The 20,935-nt window shown below is 43.8% G+C and overlaps 1 protein-coding gene across 3 annotated transcripts in view; it reads left to right on the top strand.

Moving 5' to 3' along the window:
• LOC106583586 (plexin-A1) overlaps positions 1 to 20,935 on the top strand; it is a 373,995-nt gene that overhangs the window by 207,533 nt on the left and 145,527 nt on the right. For all 3 annotated transcript variants that reach the window (XM_014167946.3, XM_082967657.1, XM_045705581.2), the window contains exon 9: positions 10,354 to 10,468. In XM_014167946.3, coding sequence (XP_014023421.2) covers positions 10,354 to 10,468 — 115 coding nt within the window. The remainder of the gene's footprint in view (positions 1 to 10,353; positions 10,469 to 20,935) is intronic.

Raw genomic sequence — 20,935 nt, 5'->3', positions numbered from 1 at the left:
ATTATACCAAAGACGTAAGACACAAACGGAACACAAATTGTCTTAATGAATAAAAGAAAGGACGAAATAAAAGGATCTTTGTCTGGTAGATGTATAGCCTACATTTAACCAGTTTGGGGATTTGACCTAGAGCCTGTACTTTGTGGGGAACTTGCATCCGTCCCCGCGTAATGGCAAATCCCGCTGTGCTAAAATTGTGTCCTCCTTTTGTCGTTATTAGCATGTTCATGTAATACAAAGAGTGGCCATTGTCTAAGCTACATAAACTAGCCCCTTCTTAGGGATCTCTTTTTTTTAATTTTCACAAAAAAGACATACCCAAATCTAACTGCCTGTAGCTCAGGCCCTGAAGCAAGGTCCTTGGTACCATTTGAAGGGAAACACTTTGAATGTAGGATAATTTAACACAATAGATCTGGTAGAAGAAAATACAAAGAAAAAAACTACTTAAAAAAAGAATAATAATTCTACCAACAGAAAGGTCCCAAATCTAGCCATCACTCTGGTTGTAATTCCTATGGTATCCACAAGAGGGCATCAGTGTATGTGCAAAGTTTCAGACTGATAACTTGAAGTATGAGCAAGCTACGTGACATTTAATGTGAAGTCACCCAGGTACATTTGGGCAAATTGTGAAGGAGATATTTACATGACATTTTTTCTGCAAGAATATCGTCAAAACTGTATACTTGGACTTTGATTTAGCATTTCCATATTGTAAGTTCAACATTTGCAAAACACCCAGTTCTCATAACTTCATAACTCTCCATATTCTTGTAATTTTTGTCAAAAAGGAAATGGCTTGCTGTCGCACAAGGTTAGCAGCTAAATTTTTGTTTAACCCCGATTGGTGCTTATTTGACAAAGTTACAGTCAATCAAGTGAAGACCGCCCGCGTCATCGGTGGGCCATGAAGGCATCACTCTGACCAAATTTGGTGTCCTATAGGATCCTAATGATATCGTGAAGTCTGGTTACATTCTAGGATCTCTGAGGAATAAATACAAACATCATTTGACTGGTTGAAACAACGTTTAGGGTTAGATTTTCACAGATTCCTTTCTTTGCAAATTGAACGAGTGGAAATACAAAATTGATTGTGCATGCTATATGGACCTTTTTAGGATATGAAAAGGGAAGTTATCTAACAAAATGAAACTAAATGATATCTCTGGGACCCTTCGGATGATAAATCAGAGCAAGATTTCAGAATGTAGGTACACGTTTTACCTTCAGAGGTGAATTTATCAAACCTATCGCAGTGAAAAAAGTGTTTTGTTGTTTGGAGCTGTCCTCAAACAATAGCATGGCATTTTTTTGCAGTAATAGCTACTGTAAATTGGACAGTGCAGTTATATTAACAGGAATTTAAGTTTTCAGCCGATATAAGACACTTATATGTACCGACATTTGTTGTTTCTCTAAAATCTGCGACCTTGACACACGGCGCTGCATGATTTACAACTGTCCCTTAGACGGGACGCTTATTCCTAACAAGTTTTAACCTCTACAGGATCGGTGGGTCCCCCGCAGGACGTTTGAGCTAACGTAGGCTAATGGGATTAGCATGAGGTTTTAAATAACAAGAACATTTCCCAGGACATAGACATATCTGATATTGGCAGAAAGCTTAAATGATTGTTAATCTAACAGTACAGTCCAATTCACAGTAGCTATTACAGTGAAATAATACCATGCTATTGTTTGAGGAGAGTGCACAGTTATGAACTTGAAAATGTATTAATAAACCAATTAGGCACATTTGGGCAGTCTTGATACAACATTTTGAACAGAAATGCAATGGTTAATTGGATCAGTCTAAAACTTTGCACATACACTGCTGCCATCTGGTGGCCAAAATCTAAGTTGCGCCTGGGCTGGAATAATACATTATGGCCTTTCTCTTGAATTTCAAAGATGGTACAAAAAAAATACAAAAAAATGTATTATCTTTTACCAGATCTAATGTGTTATATTCTCCTACATTAATTTAACATTTCCACAAACTTCAAAGTGTTTCCTTCAAATGGTATCAAGAATATGCATATCCTTGCTTCAGGTAGTTAGATTTGGGTATGTCATTTTAGGCGAAAATTGAAAAAAGGGGGCAGATCCTGAAGAGGTTTTAAAACTTAAGCTTATATTTCAGCCTGGTGGCTAGCCTAGACTAACAGTATTTTTTTAATTTTTTTATTGAACCTTTATTTAACTAGACAAGTCAGTTAAGAACAAGTTCTTATTTACAATGACAGCCTACCCCGGCCAAACCTGACCCTAACCCGGACGATGCTGGGCCAATTGTGCGCCGCCCTATGGGACTCCCGATCATGACCGGTTGTGATACAGCTCGGGATCAAACCAGGGAATGAAGTGACGCATCTCGCACTGTGATGCAGTGCCTTAGATCGCTCTCCCAAGATGGCGTAGCAGTGCAGACGTGGTTTGTTGTCCTCTTGTTTACTTTTGTATTTTCCGTCTTTTTTTGTATATATTTCAATTTATTTTCAATCTCTTTTCTATTTTTAAATTAATTTTTCCTTCCGGTAACCCGCCTCACTCAATGTGACACGGATCCGCTATTTTTTTTTACCTTATAGCAAGAACGTCCATCAGAAGCTAGCCATCAGAAGCTAACTAGCTAATTAGCTACTTGCTTTTTAGTCATTGTTAGCCACTGCTAGCGTCCTTTACCTTCTGCACAGGCACCAAACATATTTTTTTAGCCTGGATAATACCTACAAGCCTTGGATTGTTTTTATCCACTTACAACGCCGGATTCCTGCCATAAACCCTGGACCATCCCTCCTGATCATCACAGCTAGCTAGCTGCCACCGAGTGACCAATCCTCGACGCTATCCCTGAGCTAGGCCCACTCTGTGATCACCCGGCTACCCAGCCGATGCCTCCCGGACACAGCTAGAATCCACTACTCCTACTTGGTGTAAGCTCTGGACCTTTGCAGCTGATCATTGCTGCTAGCTAGCTGCTACCGAGTGGCTATAGTGGCTAATGCCCCTGCCCCGAAGCTAGCACCAGTTAGCCGCGAGCCAGGCACATCTCCCGGCAAGCAAACGAAATTACTACAACTACAATACCTATTTCGCCATCTGGCTCGGACCTTTTGTCGACACAACGCCCTGCCGTACCACCACAACTGGTCTGCAGACGTAATTCCATCCGCTGTGCCCTCAACGTCGGAGCAGACGCTTCTACTTACCCCGGCCTGCTAACTTTAAACGGCGTGTCTCCCGTGTGCTAGCGTTAGTAACGACTACGCCGCGGCTTCCCTGCTCCATCTATTGCTGTTCACTGGACCATATGATCACTTGGCTACATAGCTGATGCCTGCTGGACTGTTCAATTATCACAGTACTACATTTTGTTTATTTTAATTTATATTAAAAAAATATATATATATATCTGTCGGCCCTAGCCCCGAACTCAGGCCCTGTGTGTAGTTAACCAACCCTCTCTGCCCATTCATTGCCATTTTACCTGTTGTTGTTATCTTTGTTGATTAGCTGTTGTTGTCTTACCTGTTGCTGTCTTAGCTAGCTCTCCCAATCAACACCTGTGATTGCTTTATGCCTCGCTTTATGTCTCTCTCAAATGTCAATATGCCTTGTATACTATTGTTTAGGATAGTTATCATTGTTTTAGTTTACAGTGGAGCCCCTAGTACCACTCAACATGCCTCAGATTCCTCCTTTGTCCCACCCCCCACACATGTGGTGACCTCACCCAGTTTAACCAGCACATCCAGAGATGCAACCTCTCTTATCATCACTCAGTGCCTGGGCTTACCTCCACTGCACCTGCACCCCACCAATACCCCTGTTTGCACATTATGCCCTGAATCTATTCTACCACGCCCAGAAATCTGCTCCTTTTATTATCTGTCCCCAACGCACTAGACGACCAGTTTTGATAGCCTTTAGTCGTACCCTCATCCTACTCCTCCTCTGTTCCTCGGGTGAGGGGGAGGTTAACCCAGGCCCTGCATGTCCCCAGGCACTCTCATTTGTTGACTTCTGTAATCGAAAAAGCCTTGGTTTCATGCATGTTAACATCAGAAGCCTCCTCCCTAATTTTGTTTTACTCACTGCTTTAGCACACTCCGCCAACCCTGATGTCCTTGCCGTGTCTGAATCCTGGCTTAGGAAGGCCACCAAAAAATCTGAGATTTCCATACCCAACTACAACATTTTCCATCAAGATAGAACTGCCAAAGGGAGAGGAGTTGCAAAATACTGTATAGATAGCTTGCAAAGTTCTGTCATACTTTCCAGGTTTATGCCCAAACAGTTTGATCTTCTAATTTAAAAAATGAATCTCTCCAGAAATAAGTCTCTCACCGTTGCCGCCTGTTATAGACCCCCCTCAGCTCCCAGATGTGCCCTGGACACCATATGTGAATTCATTGCCCATCATCTATCTTCAGAGTTTGTACTGTTAGGTGACCTAAACTGGGATATGCTTAACACCCCGGTAGTCCTACAAGCTAAGCTAGATACCCTCAATCTCACACAAATCATCAAGGAACCCACCAGGTACAACCCTAAATCCGTAAACATGGGCACCCTCATAGATATTATCCTGACCAACTTGCCCTCCAAATACACCTCTGCTGTTTTCAATCAGGATCTCAGCGATCACTGCCTCATTGCCTGCATCCGCTATGGGTCCGTGGTCAAACGACCACCCCTCATCACTGTCAAATGCTCCCTAAAACACTTAAGCGAGCAGCCCTTTCTAATCGACCTGGCCCGCGTATCCTGGAAGGATATTGACTTCATCCCGTCAGTCAAGGATGCCTGGTCGTTCTTTAAAAGTAATTTCCTCACCATCTTAAATAAGTATGCCACTTTAAAAAACATGTAGAACTAAGAACAGATATAGGCCTTGGTTCACTCCAGACCTGACTGCCCTTGACCAGCACAAAAACATCCTGTGGTGGACTAAAATAGCATTGAATAGTTCCCGCGATATGCAACTGTTCAGGGAAGTCAGGAACCAATACACGCAGTCAGTCAGGAAAGCAAAGGCTAGCTTTTTCAAACAGAAATTTGCATCCTGTAGCTCCAAAAAGTTTTGGGACACTGTAAAGTCCATGGAGAACAAGAGCACCTCCTCCCAGCTGCCCACTGCTCTGAGGCTAGGTAACACAGTCACCACCGATAAATCCATGATAATCGAAAATTTCAATAAGCATTGCTCTACGGCTGGCCATGCTTTCCTCCTGGCTACCCCAGCCAAAGTCAACAGCTCCATCCCCCCCCGCAGCTACTTGCCCGAGCCTCCCCAGCTACTCCTTCACCCAAATCCAGATTGCAAATGTTCTGAAAGAGCTGCAAAACCTGGACCCGTACAAATCAGCTGGGCTAGACAATCTGGACCTTCTATTTCTAATACTATCCACCGCCATTGTTGCAACCCCTATTACCAGCCTGTTCAACCTCTTTCGTATCGTCCGAGATCCCTAAAGATTGGAAAGCTGCCACGGTCATCCCCCTCTTCAAAGGGGGTGATACTCTAGACCCAAACTGTTATAGACCTATATCCATCCTGCTCTGCCTCTCTAAAGTCTTCGAAAGCCAAGTTAATAAACAGATCACTGACCATTTCGAATCCCACCGTACCTTCTCTGCTGTGCAATCCGGTTTCCGAGCTGGTCACGGGTGCACCTCAGCCATGCTCAAGGCACTAAATGATATCATAACCGTCATCGATAAAAGACAATACTGTGCAGCCGTCTTCATCGACCTGGCCAAGGCTTTCGACTCTGTCAATCACCGTATTCTTATCGGCAGACTCAATAGCCTTGGTTTCTCAAATGACTGCCTCGCCTGGTTCACCAACTACTTCGCAGACAGAGTTCAGTGTGTCAAATCGGAGGGCCTGTTGTCCGGACCTCTCGCAGTCTCTATGGGGGTGACACAGGGTTCAATTCTCAGGCCGACTCTTTTCTCTGTATATATCAATGACGTCGCTTTTGCTGCGGGTGATTCCCTTATTCACCTCTACGCAGACGACACCATTCTGTATACATCTGGCCCTTCTTTGGACACTGTGGTAACTCACCTCCAAACGAGCATCAATGCCATACAACACTCCTTATGTGGCCTCCAACTGCTCTTAAATGCTAGCAAAACCAAATGCATGCTTTTCAACCGTTCGCTGCCCGCACCCGCCCGCCCGACTAGCATCACTACTCTGGACGGTTCTGGACTAGAATACGTGGACAACTACAAATACCTAGTTGTCAGGCTAGACTGTTAACTCTCCTTCCAGACTCATATCAAACATCTCCAATCCAAAATCAAATCTAGTATCGGCTTTCTATTTCGCAACAAAGCCTCCTTCACTCACGCCGCCAAACTTACCCTAGTAAAACTGACTATCCTACCGATCTTCGACTTCGGCGATGTCATTTACAAAATAGCTTCCAATACTTTACTCAGCAAATTGGATGTAGCCTATCACAGTGCCATCTGTTTTGTTACCAAAGCGCCTTATACCAGCCACCACTGCGACCTGTATGCTCTTGTCGGCTGGCCCTCGCTACATATTCGTCGCCAGACCCCCTGGCAGACCCACTGGCTATGCTAGGTAAAGCTCCGTCTTATCTCAGCTCACTGGTCAAGATAACAACACCGACCCGTAGCACGCGCTCCAGCAGGTATATCTCACTGGTCATCCCCAAAGCAAACACCTGGCCGCTTTCCTTCTAGTCCTCTGCTGCCAGTGACTGGAACGAATTGCAAAATTCGCTGAAGCTGATGACTTATATGTCCCACCTACTCAACAGCCAGTGTAATCCCGTGGCGCGATATTCAAATACCTTAGAAATGCTATTACTTCAATTTCTCAAACATATGACTATTTTACACCATTTTAAAGACAAGACTCTCGTTAATCTAACCACACTGTCCGATTTCAAATAGACTTTACAACGAAAGCAAAACATTAGATTATGTCAGCAGAGTACCCAGCCAGAAATAATCAGACACCCATTTTTCAAGCTAGCATTTAATGTCACATAAACCCAAACCACAGCTAAATGCAGCACTAACCTTTGATGATCTTCATCAGATGACAATCCTAGGACATTATGTTATACAATACATGCATGTTTTGTTCAATCAAGTTCATATTTATATCAAAAACCAGCTTTTTACATTAGCATGTGACTAGCATTCCCACCGAACACTTCCGGTGAATTTACTAAATTACTCATGATAAACGTTCACAAAAAACATAACAATTATTTTAAGAATTATAGCTACAGAACTCCTTTATGCACTCGCTATGTCCGATTTTAAAATAGCTTTTCGGTGAAAGCACATTTTGCAATATTCTGAGTAGATAGCCCGGCCATCACAGGCTAGCTATTTTGACACCCACCAAGTGTGGTACTCACCAAACTCCGATTTACTATTAGAAAGGTTTGATTACCTTTGCTGTTCTTCATCAGAATGCACTCCCAGGACTTCTACTTCAATAACAAATGTTGGTTTGGTCCCAAATAATCCATAGTTATATCCAAATAGCGGCGTTTTGTTCGTGCGTTCAAGACACTATCCAAAGGGTAAAGAAGGGTGACGCGCCCGACGCGTTTCGTGACAAAAAAATTCTAAATATTCCATTACCGTACTTCGAAGCATGTCAACCGCTGTTATGCTATTTTTCTCATAAAAAAGCGATAATATTCCGACCGGGAGTCGTTTTCGTTCAAAGAGAGAGAAAGTAAACATGGTGTCGGCTCGTGCACGTGCCTCCAGTCTCATTGTCCTCAGATCGACCACTATCAAAATGCGCTAATGTTTTTCAGCCATGGCCTGCAAAGCCACCATTCATCTTTCTGGCGCCTTCTGAGAGCCTATGGGAGCGTTAGAAAATGTCACGTTATGCCAGAGATCCCCTGTTTTGGTTAGAGATGATCAAGAAGGCCATGAAATGGTCAGAGAGAGCGCTTCCTGTTTGGAATCTTCTCAGGTTTTGGCCTGCCAAATGAGTTCTGTTATACTCACAGACACCATTCAAACAGTTTTAGAAACTTTAGGGTGTTTTCTATCCAAATCAAACAATTATATGCATATTCTAGTTACTGGGCAGGAGTAGTAACCAGATTAAATCGGGTACGTTTTTTATCCGGCCGTGCAAATACTGCCCCCTATCCCCAACAGGTTAAACATCAGCTATCTGAGCAGCTAACCGATCGCTGCAGCTGTACATAGTCCATCTGTAAATAGCCCACCCAATCTACCTACCTCATCCCCATATTGTTTTTATTTACTTTTCTGCTCTTTTGCACACCAGTATCTCTACTTGCACATCATCATCTGCTCATTTATCACTCCAGTGTTAATCTGCTAAATTGTAATTATTTCGCTTCTATTGCATATTTATTGCCTACCTCCTCACGCCATTTGCACACACTGTATATACTCTTTTTTCTATTGTGTTATTGACTGTACGCTTGTTTATTCCATGTGTAACTCTGTGTTGTTGTTTGTGGTGCACTGCTTTGCTTTATCTTGGCCAGGTCGCAGTTGTAAGTTAGAAATTGTTCTCAACTAGCTTACCTGGTTAATTAAAGGTGAAATAAAATTTTATAAACCCTCCTCCCATTTGTTTCTACATTGATGAATCACTCTCCTGTTTTGATGCTGGAATAAGAGGCCTGTTATTTCCTTACAGAAATGCTAACATAGAAGCAAGCAAACCATTTGGCTAGATAGCTTAGTTTGACCTGGCCTAATCAAGCCTCCTCCCTTTTTTTTCTACATTGATGAATCACCCTACTGCACTCATGTCAGATTAAGAGGCTTGTGATTTCCTTAGCCGCCCATTGCTCATTCTTAATGGACAGGCTCTCTCAGCACAATGCTAAATTTGTCAATTAAAGGCGCGGTGGGATTGAATTAAAGCCTGGGCCTCTGATCCTTACAAAGAGGGGGGCTGCTGGAAACAACCGCTTTGAGAACACACTTAACAAACGAGCGTCCTAATTGATCTAAATGAATCTGCGTCTTGTTTGATGGATTCAGATCACATCCGACTTTAAGGGCTCTGTGAGATAAAACGCTGTTACTCATGCCGGCCGTAGAATCAGAAATGACGTTTTAAACGGGGAAGCATACTTTGGTGCATGTTGTGTTTGTACGGGTATTGATTGAGCTAGATCCGTTAGGTCCATGCAGATCATATTGAAAATGAGAATTTTAACCAGGAGAGAATTTCAGTCTGGTTTTAGATTGTTTGTCTGCTTTTGATACATTTCATGTATTTTTTTTAAGTTGACAGTTGATGATTTAATGAAGTTTGTTGACTGACAACAATTGGCTGGCCTTTTCAATACAGTAGAAAAGATAGATAAGTAAGTAACTAACATGTTTACTCTTATTTTTTTTGTGAGGAAATCATTAGCTTTGTAGAGCAGAGAGTTCAATCCCTATTTCTGGTGGCGATGAAGCACCAGTGTCTCACATCAGTAAACCAGACACAAGAAGCTGTCAGATGTCTCCATTCCCACCTACACACACCACTGCATGAGCACACACATACCAGCCCAGACTCCCCGTCGATACCTCGGTCCCACGAGGCATCTAGACAGGGCCCTTGGCTACACCCCACCCGTCTTTCTCTTTCATATCTCTCCCTTTCTCTCCCCCTTTTCTCCATCTCCCCCACAATATCTGGCGTTTCCCCCTCTCACTCAGGGAGACCCACCTGCTATTGATCTATTTTCTCTCTTTTATTTCTCTCTGTTCATCCCTCTCCTCCCCTGGGCACCGGGGCTATAGCAGGTGCATTTAAATAGCGATGGCTCTTAGCTGGAGGATGAAAGGGGCTTTAGACAAAAGGTGAGGGAAGGTTTAAAAGCCATGGGGAGAATTAAACACTGGGGGATGGATAGAGAAAGGTGGGGGATGGATAGAGAAAGGTGGAGGTGAAGACTGTCAACGGGGGAGAGAACTAGGGAGGAAACAGACAGGTAAAGATAAAACATTTAGGGAGAGAGGGTAACTTGATACGGCGAGGCTATAGAACAGTATAGAGAGGGGGAGATGAGGAAGAGATTAAGAAAGAGGGATACTAAATGTGTACAGAGAGGGGATAACAGTAAAGAGAAGTAAATATCAAGATAAGTGAGAGACTGAACAAGAAGACAGGTAGAGTATGGCTAGAGGGAGGTTAAGAGGGTCGCAGCAAGAGAGATGCATTTTATTTAATTGTTTGTTTGTTTGTTTCATTCTGACGCTGCATGTGCCCAGCCCATATGGGTTGATACTTCCCATCCAGTGTTTTCTGTGTCCCCTAACGCTCTCTGTCCACCCGTCCTCCCCCAGGTGCCTGTCGTGTGTGAACGGTTCCTTCCCGTGCCACTGGTGTAAGTACCGTCACATCTGCACCCAGAACGCCAACGACTGCTCCTTCCAGGAGGGCCGCGTCAACGTGTCCGAGGTGAGTGTCACTCGATTTCCTGTCCCTCCTTCACATACACATACCCCGATTCCAACATAGTTTTTTTTTCTCCTACATGACTTAAGGAGTAGGGGATGTGTAACTAGGGGATGTTAAACCCACATTAGTGACCCACTACCTGGATTCAGTCCTTCGTAGCAAAATTTGAAATTGTGTTTTTTTGCATTGGATAGAAGTAGAAACTCAGAGCTAGAAAATTGTATATCAGCATTGTCCACACCCTCTTAAGCCTCCCCCCACTGCAGTTGAGGAACAATGGGAAAGTAATTCTGCTTTGAAAGTTGATAAACTTGTCACCCCACTTTTGAGAAAATGGCCTGTGAATGTTTGGTGCACCTACTGGAGAGCTCTTCTTTGTCTACACACATTCAGCATCGTTCACACCCTCTTAATCCTCACCCCGCTTTAAAGTTTCACATGTGTTCTGGCCTCACATGTGAGGCCCGAACAGAGTGAATAAGGTGATGTAGTAATTAACCAAAGATTTCAAGACTAAAAGTGGTGAAAGTAGTAGCAAAAAGCTGCAGTAAAAATCCTTGGCCTATATCCTAATCTAACTTTGGTGCAGGTCATGTTGTTCTTCACATTACCGTCTCTGGTAAACACACACTGTATCAAATAAAATCAATGTCTATTTATCACATGCACAGGATACAGAAGGTTTAAACAGTACAGTGAAATGGTTACTTGCATAGTGGAGTCTTTTGTTTAGACATATAGCTAGCTAGCTAAACAATGAACCATAATCCCAACTCATACTACCATGCACCATGCATGAATCTGCAGGTAGCTAAAGCTAACCAACTAGGTTCAATGTTAGCTAGCTAGCTAACATTAGGCTATAACTAGCAATGCAAAAGGCTTTCTGAGATACAAATAATATTACTACACAGATCATACACGTAACATTAGCTACTGAGCCAACCAGCCAAAGTTAGCTAGCTAGCTAACAGTACGCTTTATCTTGCAATGAAAACAACTTTCTGAAAAAAATAGAAATGTATAATATCTGAAAATGGAGCCGGACTCTTACCCGTATACATGGATGAACGCTTCTCCTTCTGTCATGGACGCCATGGTTGCCCTTAGTTTAAATATGTAATCCAGAGACAGGTATTTTATACAACAGCCTCCTGTTCTCTTTTTGACTCTCTCCATGTTTGGCAATCATCTCTCTGCTTCCACCAGACATTCCACTGATTTCAAAACTCTGAACTTCTTCCGTGACAATAACACTGTTGATCTGTGTTTCTTCCCCATCACTGTAATCAGAAGACTACAATGTCTGGTTCATTGAAAATGTTTTTACCTAAATCAAGGATTTCCTGATCATCTGATTCATTTTCAGAGTCCCAGAGGGTCGGCATGGCACGATTGTCTTCCAGAAAGTAGTCCATCACAACTTTTTTCCACCAATATTTGTCGATAACGCCTGATAACTTCAGGGCCGCAATGTTGAGAGCAGTAGCAAAACTTTTTCAGTTCTTCATATCGTTCAAAAAAGCCGCAATAGAAAGGATTTTCTATACATACTGAGAGCTCATGTTCTAGACAGAAGCATGCTACATGGCATACCAATTCAAACTCATCTCACGGCATGTCTAGCCCAACTATTATCTCAGCCAATCATGGCTTGCGGGAATGTTCCTGACTTTTTCCGTAACTAAACCAGCTAGGCTCGTAATTTAACAATTTTATTCATATTTACAGGGGGCATACAAGTGTGTTATTAAGGCACATGAAAGTTCACATTCCAGAAGGCATTTCTGCCAAAAAACACGTTGATATAAAAATGAAATAAAATTAAAACGATTCCTTTGAAGTAGTGACGTGCGACATATGCCTAGCTTCTTGAAACGAGTCATATTTGTTGTAGAAGACCGTGTTAATTCGCTGAGCTAAAGTCTTGTAAATTCATTAAGACTTGGTTGATGTAAACCCGCTACACAAGCACGCCTGTACACTAACCTTGTGTTAGTGTACAAATAACCTTGTGGAGACACACAATTCAGCCCCATTCAAAATCCTATTTTCCCTAACCCGTACCCTAACCTTAACCCTAAACCTAGCTCCTAACCCAAATGTTAAGTAAAGATTATATTTATTTTTTTTATTTTTTTTTCACCGATTTTGTGATCCTGATTTTGGTCAACCTCCTGAGTTGACCTTTCCTTTTGAAAACGTCAAAGGTGAGTAAGTTTGTAGGACCGCTGAAGGCAGGGTCCCAACAGTTTACACTTTGAAGTGTTGGAAGAAGCTGATTGCTATACATTGTAATGATGCTGAGATATGTCCAGAGGAGGAGTTTACGTTTTGGGGGGCAACTTTTTTTTTGTATCCCATTTTTCTCCCCAATTTCCTGATATCCAATTGGTAGTTAGTCTTGTCCCATCGCTGCAACTCCAGTACGGACTAGGGAGAGTTGATGGTCGAGAGCCATGCGTCCTCTGAACAAAATCCTGCCAAGCCACACTGCTTCTTGACACACTGCTCGCATAACCCCTGAAGGCAGCCACACCAATGTGTCGGAAGAAACACCGTCCAACTGGTGATGAGCATGCATGTGCCCGGCCCGCCACAGGAGTCGCTAAAGAGCGATTTGGCAAGGACATCCCGGCCGGCCAAACAGTCCCCTAACCCGGATGACGCTGGGTCAATTGTTCGCCACCTCATTGGTCTCCCGACTGCGACACAGCCCGGGATCGAACCCTGATCTGTAGTGACGCCTCTAGTACTGCAATGCAATGCCTTAGACCCCTGCCACTCGGGAGGCCACCTTAACCTAATTCTAACCTGAATACTAATTGTAATCTTAAACCCCCTAGAAATAGCATTTTACCTTTTGAGGACTAACAAAATGTCCCCAGTTAGTCCAATTTTTGTTTTTTTACTAGAAGTGTAGTTAAACATGTCCACACAAACACACACACACACTCTTATGCATTCTCATCCTTGCTGCTGAGCTCCATTTGTTTATGGCTGACTGGGAGCTATTGGCAACGCTGTCTGTATACATAGCGCCAGGCAGTGTTTCCGTTTCCTGTCCATAGGAAGGCTGAATGAATGGATATGTAAATGTAGTGTTGTTCGACATATCCAAATGCAACATTAGCATAACAGTTCATATCAATCACGCATCTCCCGCCTTCACGGCCACTCGTACAGTGGAATACCAAGTGGGACCGCCAATGTTTGTCACATACACACAAACATAGATGCACACTCATGCAAAAACACACGCTCAAACACTGGAGCCCACTCCCTCCCCCTACACATACCATACACACTCTTGCACAGCGGGTTCCTTTTTCTTCCCCTCTCCCATCATAGTCCTGTATACACTATACAGTCATCTCTTACACACACACACACCCTGTCTCTCTAAACACTTATCTTATACGTAGACTTATTATCAGATATTTATGAATGCATATCCACTGTCCAACCAATTGACTGACAGTGATGCTTTACTATTAAACATAATCCATCTGATTCAGCCTGAAAAAGACACACACACACACACACACACACACACACCCCTGTCTGTTTACAGTCCAGCTCTGAGCTTCCCTTTTCGACCGTTACACCTAATCTCTAGACAGGATTACAGCCTATGCAGGTTGGACAGCCTTCTTATTTACAGACACATCTAATGGTCAACCTCAATTCAATTACACACAAAACCTCAGTCTTATCTTTCCTCCAACTGTAACGGTGTATAACATTACATTTACATTTTAGTCATTTAGCAGACGCTCTTATCCAGAGCGACTTACAGTAGTGAATGCATACATTTCATTTCATGCATTTTTGTACTGGCCCCCCGTGGGAATCGAACCCCACAACCCTGGCGTTGCACACACCATGCTCTACCAACTGAGCCACAGGGACGGCTACTACATTAGCGGAATAGCCTAGCGTTAGCTATGTAGCGGTACCATAGCAGTGCTAGCCCGGACTCTGGCTCTCTGGCCAAGGAGCAACATGGACTTACCTTCACGGCTCGGAGAGTAAATGATGCGGATTAGCTCTCCCATCTGTAAGACATGGGGTGTGCTGGCTACTCTAGTATGTTATGTTTGTGGTTGAGAGGAACTGAGGGGGAAAGGCCTGATTAACAGGAAAGGCCTGTGGGGATGAAGAGGGAGAGGGGGATATGGGGAGGAAGAGGTCTGTGTGCTTGGAGGGAGGGAGGGGGAGGTCTGTGCATGAAGGCAGAGAGAGAGAGAGAGAGAGGGAGGGAGGGAGGGAGGGAGAAGGAGGCAGGCAGGCAGGCAGTGAGAGATGGGGAGAGAGGGAGAGATGTGGAGGAAGGGAGAGGTCTGGGTGCTTGGAGGGGAAGGAGGGATGGGGGAGGTCTGTGCATGGAGGCAGAGGAAGTGAGGGAGAAAGAGGGACGCAGTCAGTGAAAGATGGGGGAGAGAGAGAGAGATGTGGAGGAAGGGAGAGGTCTGTGGAAAAGGAGAGAGGGGGAGGGAGAGATGTAATGAAAGCGCGTTCGTGTGCCGTCTCTGGGTCTTATCTGAGCAAAGCACAACCAAGACAGAAGATCCAGAGGGGGATGGAGTAATATCCCCTCCCTCTATCCCCTGTCTAGCTCCCCTTAGTGTCTATTGCTCAGGAATATCTATTTTCTCTCATTTCACTTCCTCAACCATCATCTATCCCCTCCTTTTTATCTTTCCCTTCACTTTTCTTCCAATTCTCATCCCATTCTTTTCTCTCCTTCTGTCTCTTCCCACTAATTTATCTTATTCTACCTCCCTGTTACTCGCCTCTCCTCTTATTCTTTCCTTCCATCATCCTTTCTCTTCCTTTTCCTCTCCTCTCTCTCTCTCTCGTCCATTTTCTCAGGCCAGACTGGACAGTTCTCTCAGTGAGTCTGTCACCGCTCTCTCATTTATAATCATTAGAGCTGCTTTTTGATTCAGCCATAATAAAACAATGATTGCCAGATAGAATGTATCTCCTCGCTGCTAATTAGACCATAGATCAAAGCGACACCACAGAAAGCAGTGCGAAGCCTTGCCCTGCCACCTCTCTCTTCTCTCCATACCTTCTTACCCTGAGATGTCTTCCTTTCTCCACCTCTTTCATTCCTTCACATCCTCTTTCTTTCTTCCCCTTTCGATTGTCACTCCTTACTTTCTCGTTCTCTATTTATATATACACTGAATATACCGAACACCTTCCTAATATTGACTTTCACCCCCTCCCAGAATAGCCTCAGAACAGCCTCAATTCATCGGGGCATGGACTCTACAACGTGTCGAAAGCGTTCCACAGGGATGCTGGCCCATGTGGACTCCAACTTTTCCCACAGTTGTGTCAAATTGCCTGAATGTCCTTTGGCGGGTGGACCATTCTTTATACACACGGGAATCTGTTGAGCTTGAAAAACCCAGCAGCGTTGCAGTTCTAGACACAATCCAATGCCTCTGGCACCTACTACCATACCCTGTTCAAAGGCACTTAAATCTTTTGTCTTGCCCATTCACCCTCTGAATGGCACAATCCATGTCTCAATTGTCTCATGGCTTAAAAATAAAAATAAATTACCTGTCTCATCCCCTTCATCTACACTGATTTGAAGTGGATTTAACAAGTCACGTCAATAAGGGATAATGGCTTTCACCTGGTCAGTCTGTCATGGAAAGAACATAGTGTTTTGTATATTCAGTGTACATCTCAATTTCAACCTCTCTCCCTTTCTCTTCTCCCTTTTCCTGTCTTTCTTTTTCCCCCTCCCCCTCCCTCCCTTCATCCCTCCCTCCCCCACATTTCTTTGCCTTTCAGTGGGAGAAGGAGACAAGCACGGGCCATATTTAATAAAATATAAACCTTTCCGAGAGGGAGAGAAGATAGAACAGAAAGAAGAGAGCGAGAACATCACTCTTCTCCTCCACCCACTTCAGTACCTCTCTCTGGTATCTGCCCCTACACACACACAAATATATACATACACACAAACACACATACGCCCCATGTGATAGAGGGAAATGGTCAGATTGGCCTTAATAGAGGAAAGGGAGATGGGAGAAAGGAAGGAGAGACACAGAGGGAAGTTTAGAGAACCTGGCAATAAGCCGCAGATTACATTGAGTGACAATTTATTTAAAAAAATGTTCTCGCAGGATTTAGAGAAGGAAGGAGGCATGGGTTGAGGGAGGGAGGAAACGGAGACGATGGGTGAAGTAGCTGCGGGCGTCCAGATGGACCGTAAGTCGACCGTTACAGACCGGCTCCTCCTTGTTAACCCTCCACTCAGCACCACGGGCGACAATCACATGACTCGCCGATAACACTAGCTCCTAATAACATTCCATCCCTTCCAGAAATATATGAATGGAGACTTGTTTCCACTTCATAATCCGATTTCCTTCACTTTAAACACTATCGTCGAAGTATTGGTTGCTCATCTTGTCCCCCCCCACACTCCTCTCTTCCCTTCCACCCTCTCTCTCCTTCCCTCTCTTTTCCATTCCAATTTGTTTAATTGGTAATAAGAAGATCAGTAAGTCACATCCAGTACTGACTGCTGACACCAATGGTGCAGTATGTACATGCAGCGCTATATAACAAATGGAATTCACAGCCTCTACACTGTCACACAGTTCCTCAATAACGTTCCCACACACTCATGTTGTGGTATGTTGCTCCTTTCCGAGAAGAAAGGAGTGAAAGAAAAGAAAAGAGAGGAGTGAGCTTTGGATCTGGTCCCTGAATGATGAGCAGAACAACTCTCCTCTCCTCAGAACGTATAGTTGCCCGTACTCATCTATTTTTAGCCAGAACACTCATGCGTTTCTTTTCTTTGTCCCTTTCCTGTTTTTTTTATTTTTGTTATCACGATAAAGCGAGTGGCTTCTAAGTAGATAACTCATTCAAGAGCTACTTATGCTTTTACTTCAAAGTGGAGGTTGCTGCAGTACCTGGCAAGCAGCTTCAATGGCACAAACAGAAGGTAGTGGAAGCAAGGCTCCTCAAAGCAGGCCCTGGTCCAGGATGAGTCTTAGACAGCAAACAGTATGCTAATATTTCTTTGCTAACATTTATTTTCTTTACTGTAATCAAGTGTAAACATTTTTTATGATTTTGAGTAGGGGAGAAATGTAATGTAACGACAGCAGATGTTTGCCATGACATGTTTCGACCCCAAACCAAGGTCTAAGCACAATTCACCACTTTGTTTTTTCCACAGTGACATTGTGAATACTGCATCCTCGACGTTGATCAGCTAGTCCTCCATAAAAGTCACACCCACCTCTTTTTGCAGCCAATGAGGACTGTTGAAATAAATTCCTTAACCACTTACAGACTTAATTGAGAGCCATTCTCTTTTGTTCACATGCACAAACTGCACACACCCACCCACACACAAGTCCCTGACTGTGTGTTTAGTCACAGTAGATTGCTGTGGTTTAATTATTCAGGGTGTATTAAATGTTGATTTCCACAGACCCTCTGAGTCTCTAGCCTGCCTGCCTTAATGGAGACCACAGATGAATATTGTATCCTTCCAGTCAGAGAGACTGGAGGAGATGGAGAGGTACATGGAAGAAAATAAGGTAGGATGCACAGTCACAGAGGGAGAGACTGGAGGAGAGGTAGATGGAGAAAAGGGCAAAGGCAGATTTGAAATGAGAGAGGGAGAGATTGAGATAGTGGGTGATATTGATGAGAAGTACAGGCAGAGTACAGATGAGAGAGAGACTGAAGAGACATACTTTTGGTAGAGGGAGATGTGTATAGGTAGAGGGAGGCTAAAGAAGAGGGGGATGGTAGAGAGAGAGGTATTTAAAGACTGAACGTGATGGAGAGGCAGAGATTGAGAGAGGGTGATAAATAGACTGAAGGATACTGGTAGGCAGAGAGAGAGGAGTGCTGTTTGCTGTCCTGTCTCGTGAGGTTCCCTAGCTGGCTCTGTTTTGTGCAGGTTAGGAGAATGTTCTTTTTTGTAAAGTTGTCTACACTGATTCCATCACTTCCACCATTTCGCAGCCATGCATAATATCTTTCCTAGCCATCATAGAGCAGTGGTTCCCAAACTAGGGGTCGTGAGCCCATGTGGGGCCGTCTGATATGAAATGGATTTACAAAATCCTTAAAACATTTACAGTACCAGTCAAAAGTTTGGACACACCTACTCTTTGTTTTCTTTATTTTTACTATTTTCTACATTGTGGAATAATAGTGAAGACATCAACACTATGAAATAGCACATATGGAATCATGTGGTTACCAAAAAAGTGTTAAACAAATCAAAATATATTTTATTCTTCAAAGTAGCCTCCTTTTGCCTTGATGACAGCTTTGCACATGCTTGGCATTCTCTCAACCAGCTTCATGAGGTAATCACCTGGAATACATTTCAATTAAAAGGTGTGCCTTGTTAATCTACACTGATTGAAGTGGGTTTAACAAGTGACATCAATAAGGGATCATAGCTTTCTATGTCATGGAAAGAGCAGGTGTTCCTAATGTTTTGTACACTCTGTGTAAATCTCCCCTCCTTTCTTGCGATTGCTGTCTCCCCCTTTTCTCTATCTCTCCTTCTCTCTCACCATTCTCTTTCTCTCCAATTCTCTGCCATTTATCTCTCTCGCTGTCGCACCCTCTCTCTCTCTCTCTCTCTCCTCCCCCTACCTTGCTCTCTCGCGCCACTTGCTCTCTCACTTACTCTTTCTCTACCATTCCCCCTCTCTCTGCCCCCCCTCTGCTCCACTATTTCCGGGAAGTGGGAATGGGGAGTGGGCAGACACCCTCAGTCCCTTTCATGGTTCAAAGTCCTTTCCGCGCTCCTTCATTCAGCTCTACTCCTGCACGTTGCTCGCTTATTAAGTTGTTTCTCTCTCTTTCTCCTCTTTTCTTCTCCTCTGCCACGATCAGTCTGTTCCCCGTCGAAGACACGTCTTTTTGCAGCATAATGAGAATACCTCCGCTGTCCCACCTAATAGATCTGACAAAAATAACAGGGAGAGCGAGAGAGAGGAGACACAAACACACACACACACTGCAGTCGATCTGGATGACAGGAAGCTCTTGCATCTCTCTCATATTAGATGCGAGCCCTGTGAAGATCATGCTGGATCAGTTGGAGTTAAAGATGAGGCTTCCTGCTGGGCTAATGCTCCTCTAAATACCCCCTTAGAATGTTGCCCTTAGAGCTTTGATTCCTTGGAAAAGTTTAGAAGGCCCCACATTTGTCCCATTGTTGAATAATATATGTATGTTATGGTAATTCTCAATACCTAACCTTGGTATTAACATGTAACGCAAAGATTGCATGTGCACAATGTTGAAATGATTCCATCACAACTCTGATGAGAAGCCTCTTATAATAAACTCATTCTGAATGGCTGACATAATATAGTATACAGTTGCTTCGGAAAGTATTCAGAGCCTTTCACTTTTTCCATATTTTGTTACGTTACAAGCCTTATTGTAAACTGGATTTATATAAAATGAAATCCTCAGCAATCTACACACAATACCCCATAATGACCCAATATTTACATAAGTATTCAGAGCAAAAACCAAGCCATGTGGTCGAAGGAATTGTCCATAAAGCCCTGAGACAGGATTTTGTCGAACACAGATCTGGGGAAGGGTACCAAAGCATTTCTGCAGCATGGAATGTCCCCAATAACACAGTGGCCTCCATTATTATTAAATTGAAGAAGTTTGGATCCACCAAGACTTTCCCAAGAGTTGGCCGTGCAGCGAAACTGAGCAATCGGGTGAGAAGGGCCTTGGTCAGGGAGGTGACGAAGAACCCGATGGTCACCGAGCTCTGGAGTTTCTCTGTGGAGATGGGAGAACCTTACAGAAGGACAACCATCTCTGCAGAACTCCACCAATCAAGCCTTTAGGGTAGAGTGACCAGACAGAAGCCACTCCTCAGTAAAAGGCACATGACAGCCCACTTGGAGTTTACCAAAAGGCACCTAGACTCTCAGACCATGAGAAGCAAGATTCTATGGTCTGATGAAACCAAGATAGAACTCTTTGGCCTGAATGCTAAGCGTCACGTCTGGAGGAAACCTGGCACCATCCCTACGTTGAAGCGTGGTGGTGGCAGTATCATGCTGTGGGGATGTTTTTCAGCGGCAGGGACTGGGAGACTTGTCAGGATCGAGGCAAAGATGCACGGCGCAATGTACAGAGAGATCCTTGATAAAAACCTGCTCAGGACCTCAGACTAGGGCGAAGGTTCACATTCCAACAGGACAACGATCCTAAGCACACAGCCAAGACAACTCAGGAGTGGCTTCGGGACAAGTCTCTAAATGTCATTGAGTGGCCCAGCCAGAGCCCGGACTTGAACCTGATCAAACAACTTTTGGAGAGTTCTGAAAATAGCTGTTCAGCAATGCTCCCCATCCAACCTGACACAGCTTGAGAGGATCTGCAGAGAAGAATGGGATAAACTCCCCAAATACAGGT

This window comes from Salmo salar, chromosome 22 (genome assembly GCF_965601325.2).
Source record: "Salmo salar chromosome 22, fSalSal1, whole genome shotgun sequence".
Taxonomy (NCBI): Eukaryota; Metazoa; Chordata; class Actinopteri; order Salmoniformes; family Salmonidae; genus Salmo; species Salmo salar.
Note: the sequence above shows the minus strand (reverse complement) of the source record. Positions and strands in the feature narration are given on the sequence as shown.